Below are 19,709 nucleotides of genomic sequence, written 5' to 3' on the forward strand. Positions count from 1 at the left end.
CCCTGAAGTTGGAGACTGTCCCTCTGAAATGCCTTCCTCCACCCTATCAAGAGAACCTGCCCCTGGGCCAACCTGTTGTTAAGGTAACCTGCCCCAGGAAGTGCCCTTCTCTACAGGGAGTTATAAAGTTGTTAGTTAATGTGTCCTGGGCTGCTCCATCTGTCTCTTCCCCCGTCCATCTGCTTCTCACCTTTTGGCATTCCCACGGAGCACCTCCTGGCCTAGTCACCCATAAGCAGGAAGGAGAGAGATGAGGGTAAGAGAGCAGGAGAACAAAGGAAGCCTGGGACATATGAAAAAGGTAAAACCCCTCACTTCGTGGAATACCACGATACCAGCTATGACCCTCTTCTCCAACCCGGGAGAAGTCTAGGTTACCTCTTTTTAAATAAATCCTGCTATATGTGTTTGCTTCCGCGTGTTCTCTAATGTCATTCTTCAACATGTGAAGAAGCAGGACTCGTGGATACCAGCGATATCAGTAGTTGGGTTTTTGGTTTTTTTCCTTTTATGGTACTGGGAATGGAACCCAGTGCCTTACCATGGTAGGTACGTTGCTCTATCATTGAGCTCTATCCACAGCCCTTTACTTCTTTCTTTCTTCTTCTTTTTTTTTTTTTTTTTGCCCTTTACATTTTTCAATTTTATTTTAAAAGAGTTTCACTAGGTTTAGGCCTCAAACTTGCTGTCCTGCCTCAGCCTCTGGAGTGGCTGGGGTTCCAAGCATGGGACAAGATGCTTCTTGTAGCTTCTTAATTCATGGGGATCCAGAGCTTTCCTAGGGGCTTCCAGCTTTCAGTCCCTGAGACTAAAGCTTCCAGATGCTTTGAGATAACGGTCTTTGATTTCCTTTCCTTGGGGTCCCAGCTTGAGGTAGCAAGAGGTGGGCAGAGGGTGCAGGACAGTCACAGTGGTGATGGAAGAAGGTAGGACTCCAGGTCTTCCCATGCTACCAGGTTTCCAGAATTTGCTCTTCCTCTGGCCACAGTTTGCACACCCCCATCTTTTGTTTTCTCTTGTGGGCTTTGTTCCCCACAAGGCTGCTGAGAGGGCTACATTCATCCAGGAACTCTGCACATCCAAAGGCTCACACCTGAGATAGGCTCATACTCTCCAAAGTCCCATCACATCTGTTATTTCTTCAGATCTTGATAGACCTACCATTCCCGGGGTGGGGGGAAATGTGGTTTTCCCTGTTCAGCAGTGGATAAGTTGAGACCCAGTGAGTGGAAGAAAGTGCCCTGGTCCACACAGTAGTTTGGTGACAGAGCAGGATGGAGCCTGGGCCTCCAGACCTTGTGGTCGGTTTCCTGTCCTAGATAATTAAGGTTGAGGGGAGCTGTTCTGGAAGTTTCCTGCTGAGGTTCACATGTACACACACACACTTTCAGAATGCTTGCTCCACTAGAATAATTATCACAGGGGCTCAAAGATGTTCAGTAAAGGCCACCTTGGGGGTCACCTGGCGGGGGCTGCCTGGGAACCAAACCTCATGCTGGCCTTCACTTGGTGTGCAAAATGATGCTGGTGGCTGAGGGGCTCCTCATGGGGAACATGTGGCAGCTGGTGGGCCCCTGGGGTTCATCTGGCTCAAATTTTCATAATTGGATTCTTGAGTCTGGGGCCTGCAGACAGGAGAAAGTGAACTGACCACCCAGTGAGAGGCAACTAGCAGCTAGGATCAGTCTCTACCACCTCCAAGTAGTCTTATCAGAGGCTCCACAAACCAGCTCCATGTCCCTGACCTCTATTCCCTGTCTCCAAGTCCCTTCATCTTTCCACACTTCTGCTGGAGGTATCCTGGCAGGATCTCAAACCTCCAAGGCCTCCCCAGCTGCTCCTCTTCCCTATCACCTTGGTAAGAATTCCTGGGCTCAAGCTCCAACCCCGGGTGTCCTGGCTCCCTCTCTCACATGCTGCTACCCCATCCTCAGGCAAGCCCCACCTTCCATCTCCCCACCTCCACTTGTGACACCTCTGTCCACGCAGCCACACGGCCTCCTCCCTCCTTGTTCAGTTGGGGCCATTCCTGCTGAAACCATTCTCCCAGCCCATCCAGAATAGCACCTCCAGCCCTCCTCCAGCCCCACCTGCCCACTTCACATCCATGCTCTGGCCTCACTGCCTCCCTCCTGAGTCCCAACTGTGCCTTCCCCTCGCCTTTTCCCTCCTCAGATTGCCCCATCCCCTGTCCTCCTGGCTCCAGCCTCCAGCTTCAGGTTTCCTAAGGGCCACATGCCCAGCCCATGGTCAACCTGTCTCCGAGGGCTCAGCTTCACCACTGCATCCACTTTTCACGGTCCTTATTTGTAGTCTACCATGATTTGTGTATGTGTTTATTAAAATTCTCCATTATGGAACATGAGTTCAGGGATTTTCTCTCTTTAACTTCCAAGTCAGTGCTTGCTACATAGGGGGCACTTGAATGTTTGTTAAATGATTAAACAACAGCTGGCTTCCTGATTTAAGGGACTTGGCTCAATAGTACATTAGCAAAAAAAAAAAAAAAAAAGGGGGGATATGTGACAGATCAACACTGCAGGAGATGCTTGAGCATTCAGCTGGAGAGGGGACTAGGCTCATCTGAGGGCCTGGAAGGACTGTACCCTACCCCCGCCAGCATCCAGCACAGGGTACCCAGTATCTAGAACTGTTTTTTTTTTTTTTTTTATACCAGGGACTGAACCCAGGGGCACTTAACCACTGAGCCTTTTAAATATTTTGTTTAAAGATAGGGTCTCACTGAGTTACTTAGGACCTTGCTAAGTTGCTGAGGCTGGCTTTGAACTCGAGATCCTCCTGCCTCAGCCTTCCAAGCCACTGTGATTACAGGCATGCACCACTGCACCCAGCTAGAATTCAGTTCTTTCTTCCTTCAACACAGGGCTTCACTTGGGTGGACACCACAGAGGACAGCATGACCTCTGGTCAATGTCTTCCTAGCTGGGATTCCCAGATCCCTCATCTAAGCCAGATCCTAAAACCTCTAATGAAATTTTGTGTGGGAAGCCTTCAGCAGAGTGCCTGGGAGAATAAGTGTCCCCATGGTGGGATTGCCTGTTCCAGAATCCTGGGGGACTATAAGACCAAAAAGCCTGGAGGTGTCACTCCTCAGCACCATGGACAGCAGGCGGGGGGAGGGGGTGGTAGGGGAACAGCTCCCTGATCTATCCAAAGAATGGTGTGCTGTACTGAGGCAGGCTGTGAGGTAGGCCCAGACCCTGGTCGGGGACCCTGGCCCTTCCCTTAGCCTGTTCTTTCTCCTTGTGCTACGGTCTGAGAAGCTGGCACCCCCCTGGCCAGTGGGACCAGGTGGGGTGAAATACGGGAGGCAATGAGCACACTTACCGCGGAGGGGTGTCCTGGGTGACCTGGTGCTCTGTGTGGGGGAAAGAACAAGGAGTTATAAGTATGCCTGCAGCATCCAGCCTACATGCCTACACGCCCCCCCCCCCCCCCCCGCACTGCACCCCACCGTGTAGAATGGTCTCAAGGAGACACGTGGCAGACAGCAGAGGAGCAGGGTGTGCAGAGGTGACATTAAGCCCTCCACCTGAAAGAGGACCACAAGTAAAGAAGGAAAAGGACAGAGTGAGGGGCTGTTCACCAGAAAGAAAACACGATGGCTTTCTAAGCACAACCCCCCCCCCCCCAAGCATGGGCATGAAATGCTTGGTGACTTTGCAGAACCAGCAAGAATGCCAGGATGGCCACAGCAAGGACAGCAGCCAGGTAACTGTGGCAAATTTTGGATTTCATCCCTACATTTGAAGGCTAGTGCTATCGATCTGGGAGGACTGAGAACCTGGGGACACAACAAATTTGTCACCCAGCACAGCAACAGCAGTGTGGCAGCTCTCTAGAGATACCTGCCAGTTCAAGTTGCCAGGCTTTTGCACATGCTGTCCCCTCTGCCAGTGCACATTTTGCTCCTTGGTTTCCGAGCTCATGTGTATTTAGATTTTTTGGCTTGGCTCCCACCTCACTTCTTGGGCAAGTCCTTCCCTCCTGGCCACACCAGAATAGAACAGCATCCTTTGGCTTCTGCGGTTAGTGGCATCTAGGTGACCCCTCTCACAGTGCCCTGCAAAGCTGTGCTGACAAGTCAGCTCCCGTGGGGGGCGTCCCAGCACCATGCACCCCAAAGCTGGTTCTCAGGATGCTTGTAGTAACACAATGGAACGGTGCCTACTGGGAAAGCCTGCGGCTTAAGCGCTTAAGGTGGTGGTAAAGGGGCGGCTCTAGAGCCAGACGTGGCTGAATCTCTGTATCAGTGACTCCAGGTAAAAGGCCAGGTGCTTAACCTTCCTAGCTGTGAAATCCGACTCACCCTGGCTCCCACCTCCTGGGCTCCACTAAGGGAGAAGAAAGCGAGCCTAAGCACAGGTGCAAAATGGACGTTCTGGTTGTGTCAAGCCTGCTGGTCAGCAGGCCGATCTCACCTGAGGGGACAGCCCCGGCCCGCCCTCTCGCACCTCCCCGGGTCTTTGGCACACCCACCTAGCCGGCGGCGGGTGGCGAGAGCGGCCAGAACGCCCAGCAGCAGCAGAGCCTTCAGGCCCAGCGCACCCAGCAGGAGCGCGATCGCCGAGGCCCGGGTGGCGCCGCGGAAGCGGAACAAGTAGACGCTGGCCTCCGCGTGGCCCAGGCTGTTGGTGGCCGTACAAGTGTAGCGGCCGTCGTGGGTCAGCGCGGAGAGCTCGGCAGTCACCCGGTATCCGTGACTCTGTCCCAGCACCGCCGCGGAGTGGTTGCCCAGGGCCGGGCCGGACCAGGCAAGGGCAGGCGGCGGCTCCCCTTCAGCCGTGCAGAGCGCACGGAAGGCGTGCGCTGGGCTCGGCAGCACCGAGATGTTGACGATTCGTGGTGCGCCTGTGGGAAAGGGAAAAGGGGGACTATGTCACTGGTCAAGGAGCGGCGGCCCAGTGGAGAGGGAGAAAGCCTAGTGCAGTGACAGAGAAGCGGGCAAGAGGCACCCCTCCCTTCCGCGTGCCCTTGGGACGCCAGTACTCTAGGAGTGAGGTGCAGGGACCTCAAGGAGGACATGTGGACTCCTGGGTGCCAGGATGCCAGGCTCCCAATACAGCTGTAGCCTTGGACAAACCATTCCACTTCTCTTTGCCTCAGTTTGTCCTTGTGTAAAACGGGGATCGTCAACAGAACCTGCCTCGTGGGGTTGTTGAGATTTAGCAAATCAATACTTGTGGCGTGATTGGACTAGGGCCTGGCCTGGTAGCAAGTGCTCATTAAATGGTCATTCATTATTGTCCTAGCTCAGGGTTGGTGCCACAGTGGAGAGCTACTGATCTAGGGACGAGGACCTGCTTCAGGCATCTTTGTATCTTAATCTAGCCAAGTGCCAAGCACTTGGGGGTGGTGGTGGTCCCTGTGCACCTCTTGGGAGGAGGAATGCGGTGTCCTTCAGTGCAAATCATTGCAGCACTTGTCATAGTGAAGATTATGGTTCTTCCTTTTTTCTCTTCCCCTTGTCTGCCAGTTTCTGGGGACACTCACTCTCTGAGTTGCATTACATTGCGTATTCCCGGGGTCCCACCTCAATCCTTTCTGCGAAAAAAATTTTGCATTTCTGACAAGTTCCCAGGTCGCCCTTATCCACTAAGTTTTGAGAGCCCCTGGGGTGGATGAGCGGGGACAGGTCTTGTTGCGTCCCTGTCGCAGCGGCGTGCACGGCGCAGCCGGACTGGGAAGGAGAAAACCATTTGCCCCCATGTGGCCCTGGCCACCCGCCAGCCTCACCCGAGACGCGCAGCCAGACCCCGTGGCGGCTCTCGTAGCGGTCGTGGACGTCCCCGGAGAACTCGATGCGGCAGAAGTAGCGGCCATCGTCGGCCAGCGCGAGGCGCTCGACGCGCAGCGACAGGTCGTTGTGGCGTGGGTTGCCCAGCAGGCGGAAGCGGCCGTGCAGGCTCAGCGCTGTCTGGCAGAGCTCGCTGCCGCGGGCCGCCGCGCACCGGAACACCTGCGGGCCCGCGTAGGGCTCGCCCGCGCGCCAGATGGCGGTCAGCGGCCCGTCATAATGGCGGTGCGGGTGCGTGAAGGTGCAGGGCAGCACTGCTGCATCGCCCGCCACTGCGCTCACCTCCGAGGGCACCTGCATGGACCAGCGCTGCGCTGGCGGGCCTGCGGACCGTGGGGAGCGTCAGGGTGGCCTGGGGACCCATCCCCAGTCTGCAGAGCATCTCTACCCGCCAGGCCCTGGAACCCCAGGACTCAGGAAGCACCTTCCCCTCCCCAGGGAACCTGGCACCCCATTTCCTGATTTGAGAGGAATCTCCCCAGCCTGTACTTCCATGACAGGGACCCCCGCCCTCTTCCTGGGATCATCTGCCTCATTCGTGGAGGTCTCCACCTCGGCCATAGGCCCAGTGCCTCTGTACTCTTCCCTTTAGCTTTTCCCTGACACCTGCTCCGGTTCCTACTGAGTTGCAAGATCCCCAAGATGGTGATAAGAGAAAAAGCACTTACTGTGCCCCTCAGTGTGGAGTAAATTCCCCGTAGTATCTCTTTTAGTTCTCATGAGTGATCCTAGAGGTAAGCATGATCATCCCTGTTACATGTTGTTAAACTGAGGCACAGAGAGGTTAACTGAGGTCACACAGCTAAGCAAAGTTGGCATTCACACTTGGGACTTTCTTGCTCCACAATGTGCACTGTAGTTCACTAGAGGCTTGGGGGACATCTGAGTACACCAACACTCCCTGGGAGGTCACTGCAGCCCTTGACACATTTACCCTTCTGGATTCTCATTCACTCCTTCTCCTCTTTCCTTTGTCTGCCAGTGTTTTGATGGGTTGAGCCAGTGGACAGTATTCCTCTAGAATTCAGGTCAACCCGGTGGACTGTGCTCTGACTGACTTCCCAAAAGGCTAGTCCCCAGGCAGGGAGCAGAGAGGCTGGAGTAGCAGCTGCTCTGTTGACTCATGGCCCTGTGCATGTGCTTTTGGACTGTTTTCCCACCTCCCATCTTAAGAACACTGAAGAATGTAGAGCTGAGCTCTGTCCCCAGCTGAACCAGGACTGGAGAGTCCCAGGGCCATGTGTTGAGGATCAGGTCAGGGGTGGTGCCTCCGTTAGGAGGGAGGGAGGGAGGTAATCCTGCCCAGCTAGTGCCCTGGGGTGTGGCACACAAAAGGGACCTTTAGAAGGAGTGGTATTGGGCATTGCAGTTTACACAGCTCTTTCACATATACCTTGCGCGTGACCCTCAAAGCACCCTGGGGGAGAAAGGGGAGGAAGATTCTGTTATAGTCACAGAGGTAGCAAGTGGGAGAAGCCTAGTTTTTCAGATTCCAAACCCAGTGCTCTTTGCTCTTCGATGTAATTTAGCACCACTCACTCCTTGGTCAGAAATTTCCTCAGCCCACTCCCACCAATGAGTAACCTAGAGGTGAAGACATTCTTCCTGCACAGAACCAACATCTATATTCACCCTCAGGGCCGCCATTGCTGTTTGGAGCATGCACATCTCCCCCTGGGATCCCACCCCAGCCATCCTGTATCCATTGTGCCTTCTCTTTTCTGGTGGAAAAGTCCCAGTCCTTCACCTGCCCCTCAAGGAGTCGCCCTTCCTTGAGTACAGCGTCCTGACCCAGGTGGCTGCCGGGCTGTGCACCTGCACAGTGATGTAAACCCCACAGTGTGGCCTCAGGCTGTGGGAGCTGTGCCTTCAAGAAACCCTGTGGGCTCACACCCACTCACCATCAAGTACAACCACAGTGCTTCTTCACGGAACCTGTTTGGGGGCCTAATCGCTTTCATTCTGGACTAGGGGAATTATATTTTTTCATCCACGTGGAGGATTTGACATTGATCCCTAGAAAGAGCTTGTTTGCTTAGTGGTTCATAATCAAAGGGCTGTGCCTGCTGCAGAAAGTGTCTCCCTAGTCTTAAGGCTCTGGGCTGTCTCAGTTCCCTATCAACTGCCCACTCCCTGTGATCTCAGCCTCTTCTGATCTCTTGCATCTTGCAGGCATTGAGGATCCAGGCACAATCCCCTCTGTATTGTTTGCTGAACATTTGCCAGTTCAGCGAACATTTGCCAATTCGGCAAACATTTATTGAATACTTTCCCACTCCATGTCAGGCACTGGAATATGAGCTGCGGTGCCAAGGATGAACAAGAGACCTTGTCAGCCTGCTGGAGCTCAGAAAAGGAGACAGATCTGTGAGCACGTAATTAATTCCACGAGCCTGCCAGGTGTTCCATGGTGAACCTGAACAATATTCCTGCTGTCTGAACGTGGTTCCTGGCCCATTATCACGCATCCTCAGTTTTTGCTGAGTTGTCCCTGCAGAAGGAGAACTTTCCTGAGTCCAGACCTGGCTCTGGTGTCTTTCCCTGTGCCTCAGGGCTGGCATGGACACTTTCTCAACCTAGACATTGCCTATGTGTGTTTAATGCCTGGCTCTGTGATGCCTGCAAGAAGCTGTGGAAGGGCAGGATCCATGTCCCTGTGGTCTTGTTTGTGTCACTGTGGTCCAGCATGTGGTTCTCCATGCTGAACTGAATTGCTATGACTGAGCAGAAGGGAGGGGGGCCATGGTGGAAGGAGTGGGTGAGGCAGTGGAGAGGGGTATGCAGATGCTGGGTTGGAAGGGATTGGAGAACCCATGAGAGAGGAGTTGTGTGTTTGCAGAGCCTAGAGAAAGGAGGGCATGTCCCTGTGCCTGGGGGTGGCATTCTAGGAACAGGGAACAGCGAAGCAAAGCTACAAGGCACGGGCATCCTAGGGACACAGAGTTTGCAGGCAGGAGAGGGTAAGGAGGCCAGACAGCTGAAGAGTGGGGAAATGTTGGGAGATACTCCTCACTTGTTTAAAATACACAGCTGCCCCATGAGATGCCATGATCAGCCCCTTTTTAGAGAAGGGGGATCTGGGGCTTTCCGAGCCTGAGTTACTTGGCAAAGTTATTTCACCAACCGGTAGCAGAGCTATGGCTCGCCCCTGGGAAGCTCTGTCCCCTTGTTCACGTTCTTGCCTTAATCCCTGCATCCCGTTGCTCAAGGCCTGGTTTGAAAACACTCTGCAATGTGGCAGGCCTGGGCCCGCCCTCCTGGCTGGGTTTTGCTCCAGGAGTGGAAGGGGAACACAGAGGCCCTTTCACCACTGGTTCTGACCTTGGCTCCTGGTAGATGTGTGCTTGGTGTTTGCCTGCTCACAGGGTCCAGAGAGGTGGTGCCTGTGCTGCCTCTTACACAGAGAACTTTGGATGAGCCTGCCCCAGAGATTCGAAGGGAGGGCGGAAAGGCCCCAGCTGAATTACCTGGGGAACAGAGGCATTTGCTTTAGCAGGAACCCAAGCCTCCAGCATCTGGTGACATTTAACAATGCCTCGGGCAGCTCATGCCAGCTGCTAAAACAGGGCAGGGGGGATTACTCATTTGGAAACTTATCGTAAGGGACCATATAATCTCTCTGCCTCATGTCTGTCAACCTCCAGGGGTCAACGGGAGACCCACATTCTCCCAGTTGTCTAAAATACAGCCTCTCTGTGGTGGGCCAAATGGATGGTGGGGATCAGGACAGCTCTGGCACAGCTAGACCTAGGTGACCATCCTCCCTCTGGCCATTCTTTCATCAAACTTTTATCAAGCACCTGATCTGTGCCTGGCACTGGTCTGGGCTCCTTCAGGTACTGGGTAATCACTAGGCAAGTTCCTGAAACCCAGGTTAGGGTCCCTCTGCTGCAAAGTGGGGGACATAGCAGCATCCTCAGAGGACGAAGAACTGAATAAAACCACCTGGGTAGATCACCTGCTTTGTCTGTCTGACACGGCCAGGGTGTTAGTTCCTTTCCCTCACTGGAGAGTGTGCAAAGGAGTGTGAACAGAGTGGGGAAGGGCTGCTAAGCAGAGACGTGCCCAGGTGATGCATGAGGTTCAAAGACTCAGTCCCCACCTTGTCCTAGAACAGCTAGAGTGAACAGCCTGGTCCTCATCCTGCGCTCACCTGCAAACTGGTTATATAGTCAATCAATTATCTACTCCATCACATTTATTGAGAGTTTACTGTCAAACATACTGTGCAGGGTGTAAGGGATACAGCTGCCATGGCAATGCCCTCCTTAGTATGTTGACAGTACTCTCTGCCACTGCTTGTTTTTAATGTATACACAATTCTAACTAGTTTATTTACGTTTCCAGCCCAGAGAAGTAGAAACTGAGAAGCTGGAAGGTGGTTTTGGTTTGTAGGCAACAAACCAAACCATTGAAGGCAGCAAGACAGGATGTTGCCACTCACTCAGAGAGTAGGGGGTCAGTCAAAATAATGAAAAGATAGCCTGGGACAGAAATGATAATGTACAGTGTCAAAGGACTGTTGGAGATGAGCCCGAGTCACTATGACACTGCAGAAGGCTACTGAAACTGGTGCATACGTGATGACCTGAGTCACTATGGGAAAGTTTATTGTCACAATATGCCTTGCCTTAGTTGTGTGTCCCTTTGATGGAGTGTCAGGGCTTTGACTGAGGCTCTGAAGCTGTCTTTGGGGACCTTAGCTATGTTGCTGTAGCCCTCTGCCTCAGAAGACCCATTCATGCAATGAAGTTTCTAGATGTTTAATAAAGTAACTTTCAAGTCTAAAAATCTGTCTGAAAGCCAAATCTGGATAAAATGACAAGGAAGCACATAAAATATTTTAGAAATATGTCTACATAAAATAAAGACTTTTAGGTATTTAAAAATAAGCCACTATTGGCTGGGCACTAATCCCAGCAATTTGGGAGGTTGAGGCAGAAGGATCATGAGTTCAAAGCCAGCCTCAGCAACTTAGTGAGGCCCTAAGCAACTCAGTGAGACCCTGTCTCTAAATGAAACACAAAAAAGAGCTGGGAATGTGACTTAGTGTTTAAGTGTCCCCAGGTTCAATCTCCAGTACCAAAAAAAAAAAAAAAAAAAAGCCACTAACTAGCCAGAAAACTCAGCTGCCCAGAAAGATGCACTCACGCTCACACTCACGCTCACGCCTCGATAGTCCTTCATAGCCATTTACTAAACACTCCATGTGGCTCCCTGTGTGTCTCCTCCTGACACCTGGTTAAACAGGAACAGAGCTCCCACATAATCACAATGGTTATTCACCTAGGGAAGAGTTGGTCAGAGCCCAGAGCCCTGCACCAGAGGTAAGAAGGAACTCACCTCTGGAGGAAAAAAGAACACAGCTACAGAAAGGGAATGGGGGAGAGCCACAACTGGAAGGGATCAGAAATAGAAGCCTTGGTTTGGGCCACAGCTGACTAAAGATTTCCACCAGTCCCTGGATGAGGAAGGAGGCAGGAATTTGCCTCTCTGTGGCTCACCTGTGGGGTGGCAAATGTAGTCACACTTCCATTAACTACAGAGGAAGCTGCTTATTGGTTTCATGGCAAAGTGGAGTCAGGCAATGTCCATGCATCTTTTGATTTTTTTTTCTTTTTTAGTACTGGGAATTGGACCTCTTGCTAATTTGCCCAGGCTGACCTTGAACTTACAATCCTCCTGTCTCAGCCTCTTGAGTAGGTGTATGACCTGGCACCCTGCTCTTTTGATGTTTTCATAGTGTCTAGCATTGAAGAACCTCCCTAGGATATCACAGAGAGGAAAGTGAGCCCCATGGTGGTCACTGTGGGACAATGGCTAGAGCAGTGGGTGTCCTCATAGAATGACGCTATAACAAGAATTAGGTCTGCTGGGGTGGGCTTTATAGCACAGTTTTCTGGAAGGAGCAAGTTATGGATTTTGAGGGCAGGGGCGGGATAAGGCCAGGTGGAAGTCACTGACTGTGACTCCAGGAGAGATGGTGTCCTGGTACTCAGAATCAGAGCCCCTCAACAGCCTTCTGTGCTTCAGTGCTACTACCCCATGGTTGACTTTACCCAATATGACAAGCTCGACTATCTGTAAGTGTCCATCCTTCTTGAGGTTACCTGGGCAGCCAATGGGTATTCTGGGGAGTAGATTTAGTGGTGGCTTCTCAGACATTGTAGAGTCTGGAGGGCGAGGAGAAGCGTTTTGGGGTAAGGATCCTTGATCATCCTGGCCATCAGTATTCACCAGTGTGGGTCCCTGGGGCATATGATCTTTCATTCTATTTCTTCCTGTCCCTCAGTTTGCTCTCAGTGATTCTCTCCTGGGCTTATGGCTTGTCAGGATAGGTTATCAGTGGAGAGAAGGTGAGAGAGACTGAAATAGAGACCAGAGAGGAGAGGAGGAAGGGGAAGCAAGAATTCCATCCTTCAGTGTAAACCAGACCCAGGAAGGAGCTAGTGTGAGGGAGTGGGAGTGAAAGCCCTGGCATGTCCCGACGGCCCCCAGGGTGAGCCATTGAACTCCCCTTGAACTCTGGAATCTCTAGCCATTTGGTTGTGGACATGGGTGTGGCCTGCTACATGAGCTGGTGGAGATGCAGTCACAGGCTGCCCGCATCCTGCAGCCAGTGCCACCACAGTGCTGCCCTTCAGAGTTCTGAAGGGAGGCCCTGCTCTTCTTCCCTCCTCTGCCTCCCGGGTAGGACTCCTCAGTTGAGCAAACCTGTCCACAGTTGCTTTGGGAGCAGAAGAGCCTCAGTTCATTCAACCCTCCCATTTCCTCCTGGCCCCATGACAGCAGCCCATCTCCTCCCTGACCTTTCTCTGCCTCCCAAATAAGCACCACCAGGTCCTTGGATGCCTGCTGCTATTTCTTTTGCCATTTTGATTTGTTTTTCTGCACTAATTCAGAGCTGGTAAAGTAAATAGCTCTTAGAACCAGGCTTTATCCAACCCCGGCTCCCAGGTAGGTGGCAGAATAGCTTGAGGAGCTGGGTGTGTCCCGAAAGGACTCCCTTCACATTCAGGCTGTGATGTTCCAGCAAAGTCACTTTGGTTTGCCAAGATGCCCTGAAACAGGAACAAGGCTCCTCTCCTTGCAGGTCATGACAAAAAGAAAATGAGCTGTTCGTCAGTAACCTGGCACCAGGGGTCCCTGAGGATGGCAGTACCACACCTGCATATCACAGGCTTGTGAACCCCTGAGGCCTCCAAGCTCACCGAGGTGGTCACAGCTGCCCCCTACCCTGAACTGCCTCACCTCTCCAGTTTTCTAAAATGAATTTGGTGGAAGTGAGAGGGGCAAAGACAAGGGAGGTGATGTGGGAGCCCGTGGAGGTTAGGGTGTGGGTGGAGAAGGTTATGGAAAGTGGGATTCCTCCTGCTTCTCTTTCATCAAGGTTCTACCCCACTCTCCCAGACATGGACAGGGCAGTGTCTGTGACCAGCAGGCCCATGTTAGCATAGGAGCTCACTGGCTTAGCACGTGGCAGTGGAGACATGGCCTGTGTCCTCTAGCTGAGGCACGTGGGGAGCTCACAGGTGAACAACACAAGGACTTCAGGAAATGCAGTTCCTGGGCCACCCTGGTTCACTGGCCTCATGGTTCTAACAGCGCAGTGGCTGCTGGTCTGTAGAGGAAAGGGTTCTCCTCAGCCCAGCCGGCTATGGGCGTGGGTGGCCTGGCCTGGCTCCCCCTCTCTCCACATAGCTAGAGCCTACTTAAGGTTTGGTTTTTGTTCTTGAACACATAGCTGCCCTATCTGTGCTTCCTCTAAGTATTTTTGTCTTTAACTGATTCACGGCAGCTGACCCTCAGCAGGAGAAAAATAACCAAACTGGAGCCCAAAGCCCCGCCTCCCTCTTGCGCTGTGGCCTCTCCCCCTTTTCGCTGCTGCTCATTGTGCAACTGCTGGGCCCAGGCGCTGCATGGGGCCTTCATTCTGGATCCAGTTATCCTGCTTTGCACCACCATGAAGTGGCAGGGACCCCATTCCACGGGGCCCAGGAAAGTTAGACCACCTGCCACAACTCACCACTGCTGAATGGCAGAGCCAGGATTCTAAGTGGTGCCTGACATCAACACCTGTGTGCTTAACAGTGCTCCCGTCTGCCAGTCAGGTGTGAGCAGGGACGCCTCCTCCACCTCCAACCTCTTAGTGGGACCATCCCTAAATCATCCCAGAAAGATGACTGAGTGAGGTCAGCTTGGGGAAAGATAGTCCCTTTCCTGTCTCTATCCCTGTCATGGGACAGGGACAGCATTTGTGAGTGGGGAGAGGGCCCAGAGCCACGCACACCTGGGTTTCTATCCTGGCTCCACCCAGCCTTTCTGTGCTTGTTTCTTCAACTGTGAAAAGGGAACATAAATAGGTTGTTTCTCACAGGGTCACGAGGCTCATGGGAGTTACTGAAGCAAGCACCCAGAACTTCCTAAGAATCACACATCAGACCAGAACTGGACTCCACAGTGTTAAATGCTAGAGGAAGGCACAGGAGCTTAAGGCCTGGGAATTTATCATCAGTTGTGAGACAAGACCCCATACCAGGAATGTTGATTGACAGCTTAGAACATCGCGATACCAGGATGTGGCACTTGACGGCCATACACACAATAGCACACAGCTAAGTCCAGGAGCATAGTGATGGGAGGGGCATCCCAGGTTGGGGCTGGGGAAAGGATTAGGCGTGGAGAGAGGGGCTCACGAGAATGGCCTTTGCTATTTATCTCCTCAACTGCAGGCATCAGAATCATTCAAGAAGGTGGCTGCCAATGCAGATTCCCAGGCCCTGCTGTCTGATATTCTGATTCTGCAGTTTTGGGAGGAGCCAGAGAATCTGTATTTTAAGTAATGCCCCTCCCCTGGGATTCTGATGTAGAGGGTTCCTGTACCCTTTGAGGAGCAGTTCCCAGGGACATCAATTTACAGAGCTAAGTGACATTGCTACCTCAGCCTGCCAAAGGAGCTCCCACTTACCTCTTGGTGTTCCTGCTGGGGAGTCAGGCTGGCCTCCATCACTGGCCCAATTCCCCACATAAAATCATCCTTCTTACTCCACACTTCCCCAAACAGCCACGAGCTCTCCTCCCCCTGTCCTCGGGGCTGTGCCCAATAGGACATAAAACACTTGGATGACAGCAACATCCAAAGTTTGTTCAGCTCCGTCTTCCCCATTCCAGGCCCATTATTCCCCCATGGCAACGTGTGGTATAGGTGGCCTTTGTTCCTGGGGGGGGACACCGAGGCCCAGAAAGTCGGGGGACTGCCTCGAGTCACCAGAAAACCTAAGGCAAAGCCCTGACTTGAACAACTTCTCTGCAGACCTAGAGGCTCTGGGCAAACCCAGCTGCCCTTCAAGCTTAAAGGGAGAAGAGCACAGCTAAGACTGACTACTCTGGACCCGAAAGATAAGTGCAAACTCACCCACTGGGACAGCAAATACCAAGCAGGCCAGGAGTTGGAGGGACCCTTCCATGTTGCAGCATCTGGAGACTCAGCAGCCCCACACCCAGCCAGGCCCCCAGTGAGAACCTGCTTGGCTCAGGTGTGGCCACAGTAGGTGGGGATGGGCACGGGGCTGCAGGCCCGGCTGGCTCTGGGAGCTGGAGGAACTGGGATGAAGCAGCCAGGCAGCCGGGGGTGTGATTAGACTGGACCCGTGCAGTTTAGTCATGTGGAAAACCAAGAGGGGAACCACTGGATGGTTTTCCAGCCCAGGAAACAGGGAAGTGTATGGGGAAGCAGGGGTTCTATGGCACCAGCCTGGGCCTTTTCTTCTTTCCTGCCCTCTGTGCCTATATTTTAGTGTACCATATGGGTTTCATCTCCCTCCATCTTCTTTTTTCTCCTTTTTCACTACCAGAGAGATTTGGGCAAATTATCAAAAAAGGGGAGGAGCCTGCTAACATAATAATTCAGTGACCTGAAGCTAGGGAAAGTTGTCGGTATTTACAAGGAAAAAAAACAGTCTAGGTGATGATTCATGTTCGTGACCAGGGCCCCCTTGGAGGGTCTTCAGTCCTAGAACAGCACTTCTAAAACTTTAATGGTAATAGGGATCCTTTGGGGATCATGTTAAAATGCAGATTCAGATCCAGGTGGTCTGAGGCAGCAGGTAACTTGCATCTCTAAGTCCAAGGTGATGCCTAAGCTGGGGTCCTCTAGAGCCCTACTTCTGCAGCCACAGCTAGGAGACTCCCATCCTGGGAACCACGGGGTGGCATTATCAAGAGGACATCAAGACCCCAGTGGGGGGACAGGAGGAAGTTCTGGAGGCTTACTGTGTGGGTTTGAGACTGGAGTGGGGATTGGACCCATAGTGAGATCCCATGAGGACTGAAACTGTATTTGGATTTGGATTTGGCCTGTCTGGTAGATGACTTCTTTACTGGCAATGAACTGGATTGGACCCTTTCACTCTATGTCGCATGGCTCCTCCTGTGGGTTGGACAGTAGTGGAGTTTGCAACCTCGAGGGCTAAGAGATAAAATGAGATGTGGTTTTTCAAGATTGTGAAATGCACTTAAGACAAAGGCCGTTGCTCTTTCAAACCAGCCCTGTCAGGGTGGCAATGCCCTTCAGAGACTCAAGTAGTGTGCTCCTCAGAGACTGCAGTCATGGTGAGTTACAGTTTCTTCAAAAGTATTTTAAGTAATGTGAGTTACAGTTTTTTTCAAGAGTGAATGGGGCCCCGTTCCCCCAAATTTACCTGTAAGAGCTGGGAGATGGAGTCTCCTCAGTGATGGCGCAGCTGGGCTAAGTTGCTCCTTTCTGGACATCCTTTCCATTTCCAATCTTGGAGGTGCCCTCAGTGCATAGTCTTGTTCCCAGCTGGAGTTCTAAGGAAGGTGATCTTCGGGAAATCGAAATCTGTGGTGTTAGTTCTGAAAGCAAAGCTGGGACCCGGGGAGGGGACTTGGAGGGTAGCAATCATCTTGCCAGACAGGGGGACACACCCTCCACCCTAGGCTTTATAGTTACACATACAAATCTCTCCCCCTCTTCCCTCCCTCTCCTTGTACCCCTTCTACCCTCCAGTGTTACCAAGATAAGTTAGTCCAAGTTGCCCAAGTTCAAAGGACAGGATTCAAGACAAGAGCTGTCGGAGGGAGTCAGGTTAACTCAACGGCCAGCCCTGAAGAAGATAGGATGGCTACTGACCTGGAAACTCCATCAGGGGACTCAGGAGCACCATCAGGGGACTTAGGAGCATCATCAGGGGACTCAGGAGCACCAAGGGCTTTTTTTTTTTTTTTTTTTTAGTTGTAGTTGGAGACGATACCTTTATTTTATTTATTTTTATGCTGTGCTGAGGATTGAAGCCAGTGCCTCACATGTGCTAGGCAAGTGCTCTATCACTGAGCTACAACCCCAGGCCACAGAGGACTTTTATAGGGTGGGGAAGGGGGAGCAGGGCAGGAAGGCTACATGCTGAGCAGGGTCTTCACCATTGAGGACATGTGTCTTCTTTCTCTGGCACATGACAATGGACCATGGCCTCCTGGGTCATCTGGGGCTAGCTTCTATAAAATGTCTCTCATTTTAGAAAGACATATTGCTTTTCTGTAAGTTAAACCCCATAGCAATTTATATGCTTTCTGTTAATTGGTGTCTAGAACTAAAACTCATTTAATTGAGCCATTACTATGTATATATACTGTGTGTGTGTGCATCTATATCTCCATACATACACAAAGCTGGACACTGAAGACCCAGCCCAAGCTTTAACATCCCATCTTGATTCACCTTCTTAGTCGGCCAGGTATATCTTATAAAAGTGTTCAAAAGTCATCAGATATTCTGGGTTCTGTAAATCTAAAGATTATTTAGCAGTTAACACCTTAATCATTTAGGTGGGGCTTCTCTCTAGAACTTAGAATGCTGGGGAAAAGGGAGGAGATGACGTAAGAGGAATAGGGAGGTGCAAAACCTTGGGCAAGGGAAGGGCAAAGGGAATGACTTTGCCAAGACAACTCCCCAGAGGAGCGGCCCTGTCACACCAGGGCTTCTCTTATCACAGTCGGGCCAGGCTCTGGTTTACAACAAGTATTCTTGAAGAGGATAATAGAATAGAAGTTTCACCTGCAGACTAAGCTAGTGAATCAGTGTCCCACATTCTCAAAGCTTGGCTGGACTTAAGTGCCCAGCTTCTGTGTGTGTGTGTGTGTGTGTGTGTGTGTGTGTATGGAAATACATAAGTGTATACACACACCCTGATGTTTCTGTTTGTATTATTGAATGGGAAGCTGATGTTCCTTCTCCCAGTCTCCCTGTATTAATGGATTAAGGTATGTTTTGCTTACTGCTCAAAGACCAATATTCAAGAGATGAGTGGTATGGGGAGCAGGTTGTACCTTGTTCTGAGCTGGAACATATAAACCTAGCCCGGAGCTACTCCATTTTGAGTACAAGTGCTAAGGAAGAGTGATTTGGTAACTTGTTTGGGTAAATAGATAATCACCAGATGTTGGACACACAGAACTTATCAAAAGGAATAACTCCCATTTACACAGTACAATCATGAGACACAAACTGATAAATTAATAAAAAAAAATGACCACCTATTAACTTATGGAAGTAAATCAGAAGTACATGGATATATGAGTATAACAAATCATATCAGAAAAAGCAGGCCCATGCACTTATCAGTCTCACTAGATACAACCCCCTTACCTGTAATCCATATGAGTAGAAGCACCCCAAGACTACTTAGGGTGGCACACACTGACCCTTAAGCAGGCCGTCTGGTGAACATGTCACGAGATCAACAGGCAACAAACCTCTGACTCTTTGTCCCTGGGCTTCAGCTTAGCTTGACTTCCCTTGACACGGTCCATTTCAAACTGTCTGTCGTCTGGACCCTGGAAGAGAAGTTCTTTGCTGTCTGCACTGTGTCCAGGACAAGTTCTCTGCTAGTTCATGATCTTATCTGATCACCTGCAGTGACTCTCTTTCCTGTTTGTCTCTGCTCTCTGCCTTTTTTGGCATTGCATCCTGAAGCCTTGTCTTGTGACTGATACCACCTTTTCTTAACCTTTCTGGATATATATATATATATATATATATATATATATATATATATATATAATTTTTTTCCTGTGAAGTATGATGTGTGACTTGAGTATTGTAGACATTAGTAATTAACATTGGAATAAAAGAACTTGTGAGTCTGAGATGGCCTGGCTTATGGCTACCAAGTGACCCACAAATACCAGTGAATTGCAGCCAATGAAAATGATGTCTTTTGTGAATTTATTGTTATTTAATAGATTCAGACAGTGTGGAAGACACAAATGTTAATGGCACAGCTTGCTCATAACATGAGAGTCCATAGAAAGGAGTCATGTTTATTCAAGGTCTGGCCCTGAAGAAGATGGAGTGGCTGTCAATCTCAGAGCTCCATCCTGGGGGGCTCAGGAGCACAAACGGCTTCAGAGGGAGGGGAAGGAGGGGCAGGGCAGGAGGGTTACATGCTGAGCAGGGTCTTCATCATTCAGGACACATGTCTTCTTCTCTGGAACATGACAAGGGGCCATGGCCTCCTGGGGTCATCTGGGGCTAGCTCTTGAAATTCTTTTTAGATAGATATATTACTTTTCTGCAAGTTAAATCATTTTAAAATTTTTTTATTTGTTCTAATTAGTTATACATGACAGTAGAATGCATTTTGACATATCATACATATATGGAGTGTAACAATCATTCTGGTTGTACATGATGTAGAGTTACACGGATCATGTAATCATATATGCACATAGGGTAATAACGCCCAATTCATTCCACCATCTGCAAGTTAAATTATCACTAGGGAAAAACCTTAAATAAACCCTTAAGTTTTACTTGCCCTTAGTTTACTTAAAAATCACCTATTTTGGAGGTCACCACTATTAGCCTCCCGCT

General features: G+C 50.9%; 1 protein-coding gene across 1 annotated transcript; it reads right to left on the reverse strand.

The window, feature by feature from the left end:
• Positions 1 to 638: 638 nt before the first annotated feature.
• Siglec15 (sialic acid binding Ig like lectin 15) lies at positions 639 to 15,285 on the reverse strand. Its single transcript, XM_027935739.2, has 6 exons — positions 15,234 to 15,285; positions 6,487 to 6,546; positions 5,758 to 6,141; positions 4,501 to 4,872; positions 3,349 to 3,379; positions 639 to 1,625 (listed from the first exon to the last, which is right to left on the reverse strand). Exons 1-6 carry the CDS (start codon positions 15,283 to 15,285, stop codon positions 1,544 to 1,546), a joined length of 981 nt encoding a protein of 326 aa, XP_027791540.1. The 3' UTR covers positions 639 to 1,543.
• Between the last annotated feature and the right edge of the window lie 4,424 nt (positions 15,286 to 19,709).

The sequence above is a fragment of the Marmota flaviventris genome, chromosome 16 (genome assembly GCF_047511675.1).
Source record: "Marmota flaviventris isolate mMarFla1 chromosome 16, mMarFla1.hap1, whole genome shotgun sequence".
Lineage (NCBI taxonomy): Eukaryota > Metazoa > Chordata > Mammalia > Rodentia > Sciuridae > Marmota > Marmota flaviventris.

Bases quoted from the DNA above. Each gene is read 5' to 3' on its own strand.
- Siglec15 (XM_027935739.2), bottom strand. From the start codon at position 15,285: ATGGAAGGGTCCCTCCAACTCCTGGCCTGCTTGGTATTTGCTGTCCCA. The intron at 6,547-15,233 runs GTGAGTTTGCAC...GCTTACCTCTAG, and splicing joins GGTATTTGCTGTCCCAGTGG to GATCACTCATGAGAACTAAA. The intron at 4,873-5,757 runs GTGAGGCTGGCG...CCTTTCCCACAG, and splicing joins GGTCTGGCTGCGCGTCTCGG to GCGCACCACGAATCGTCAAC.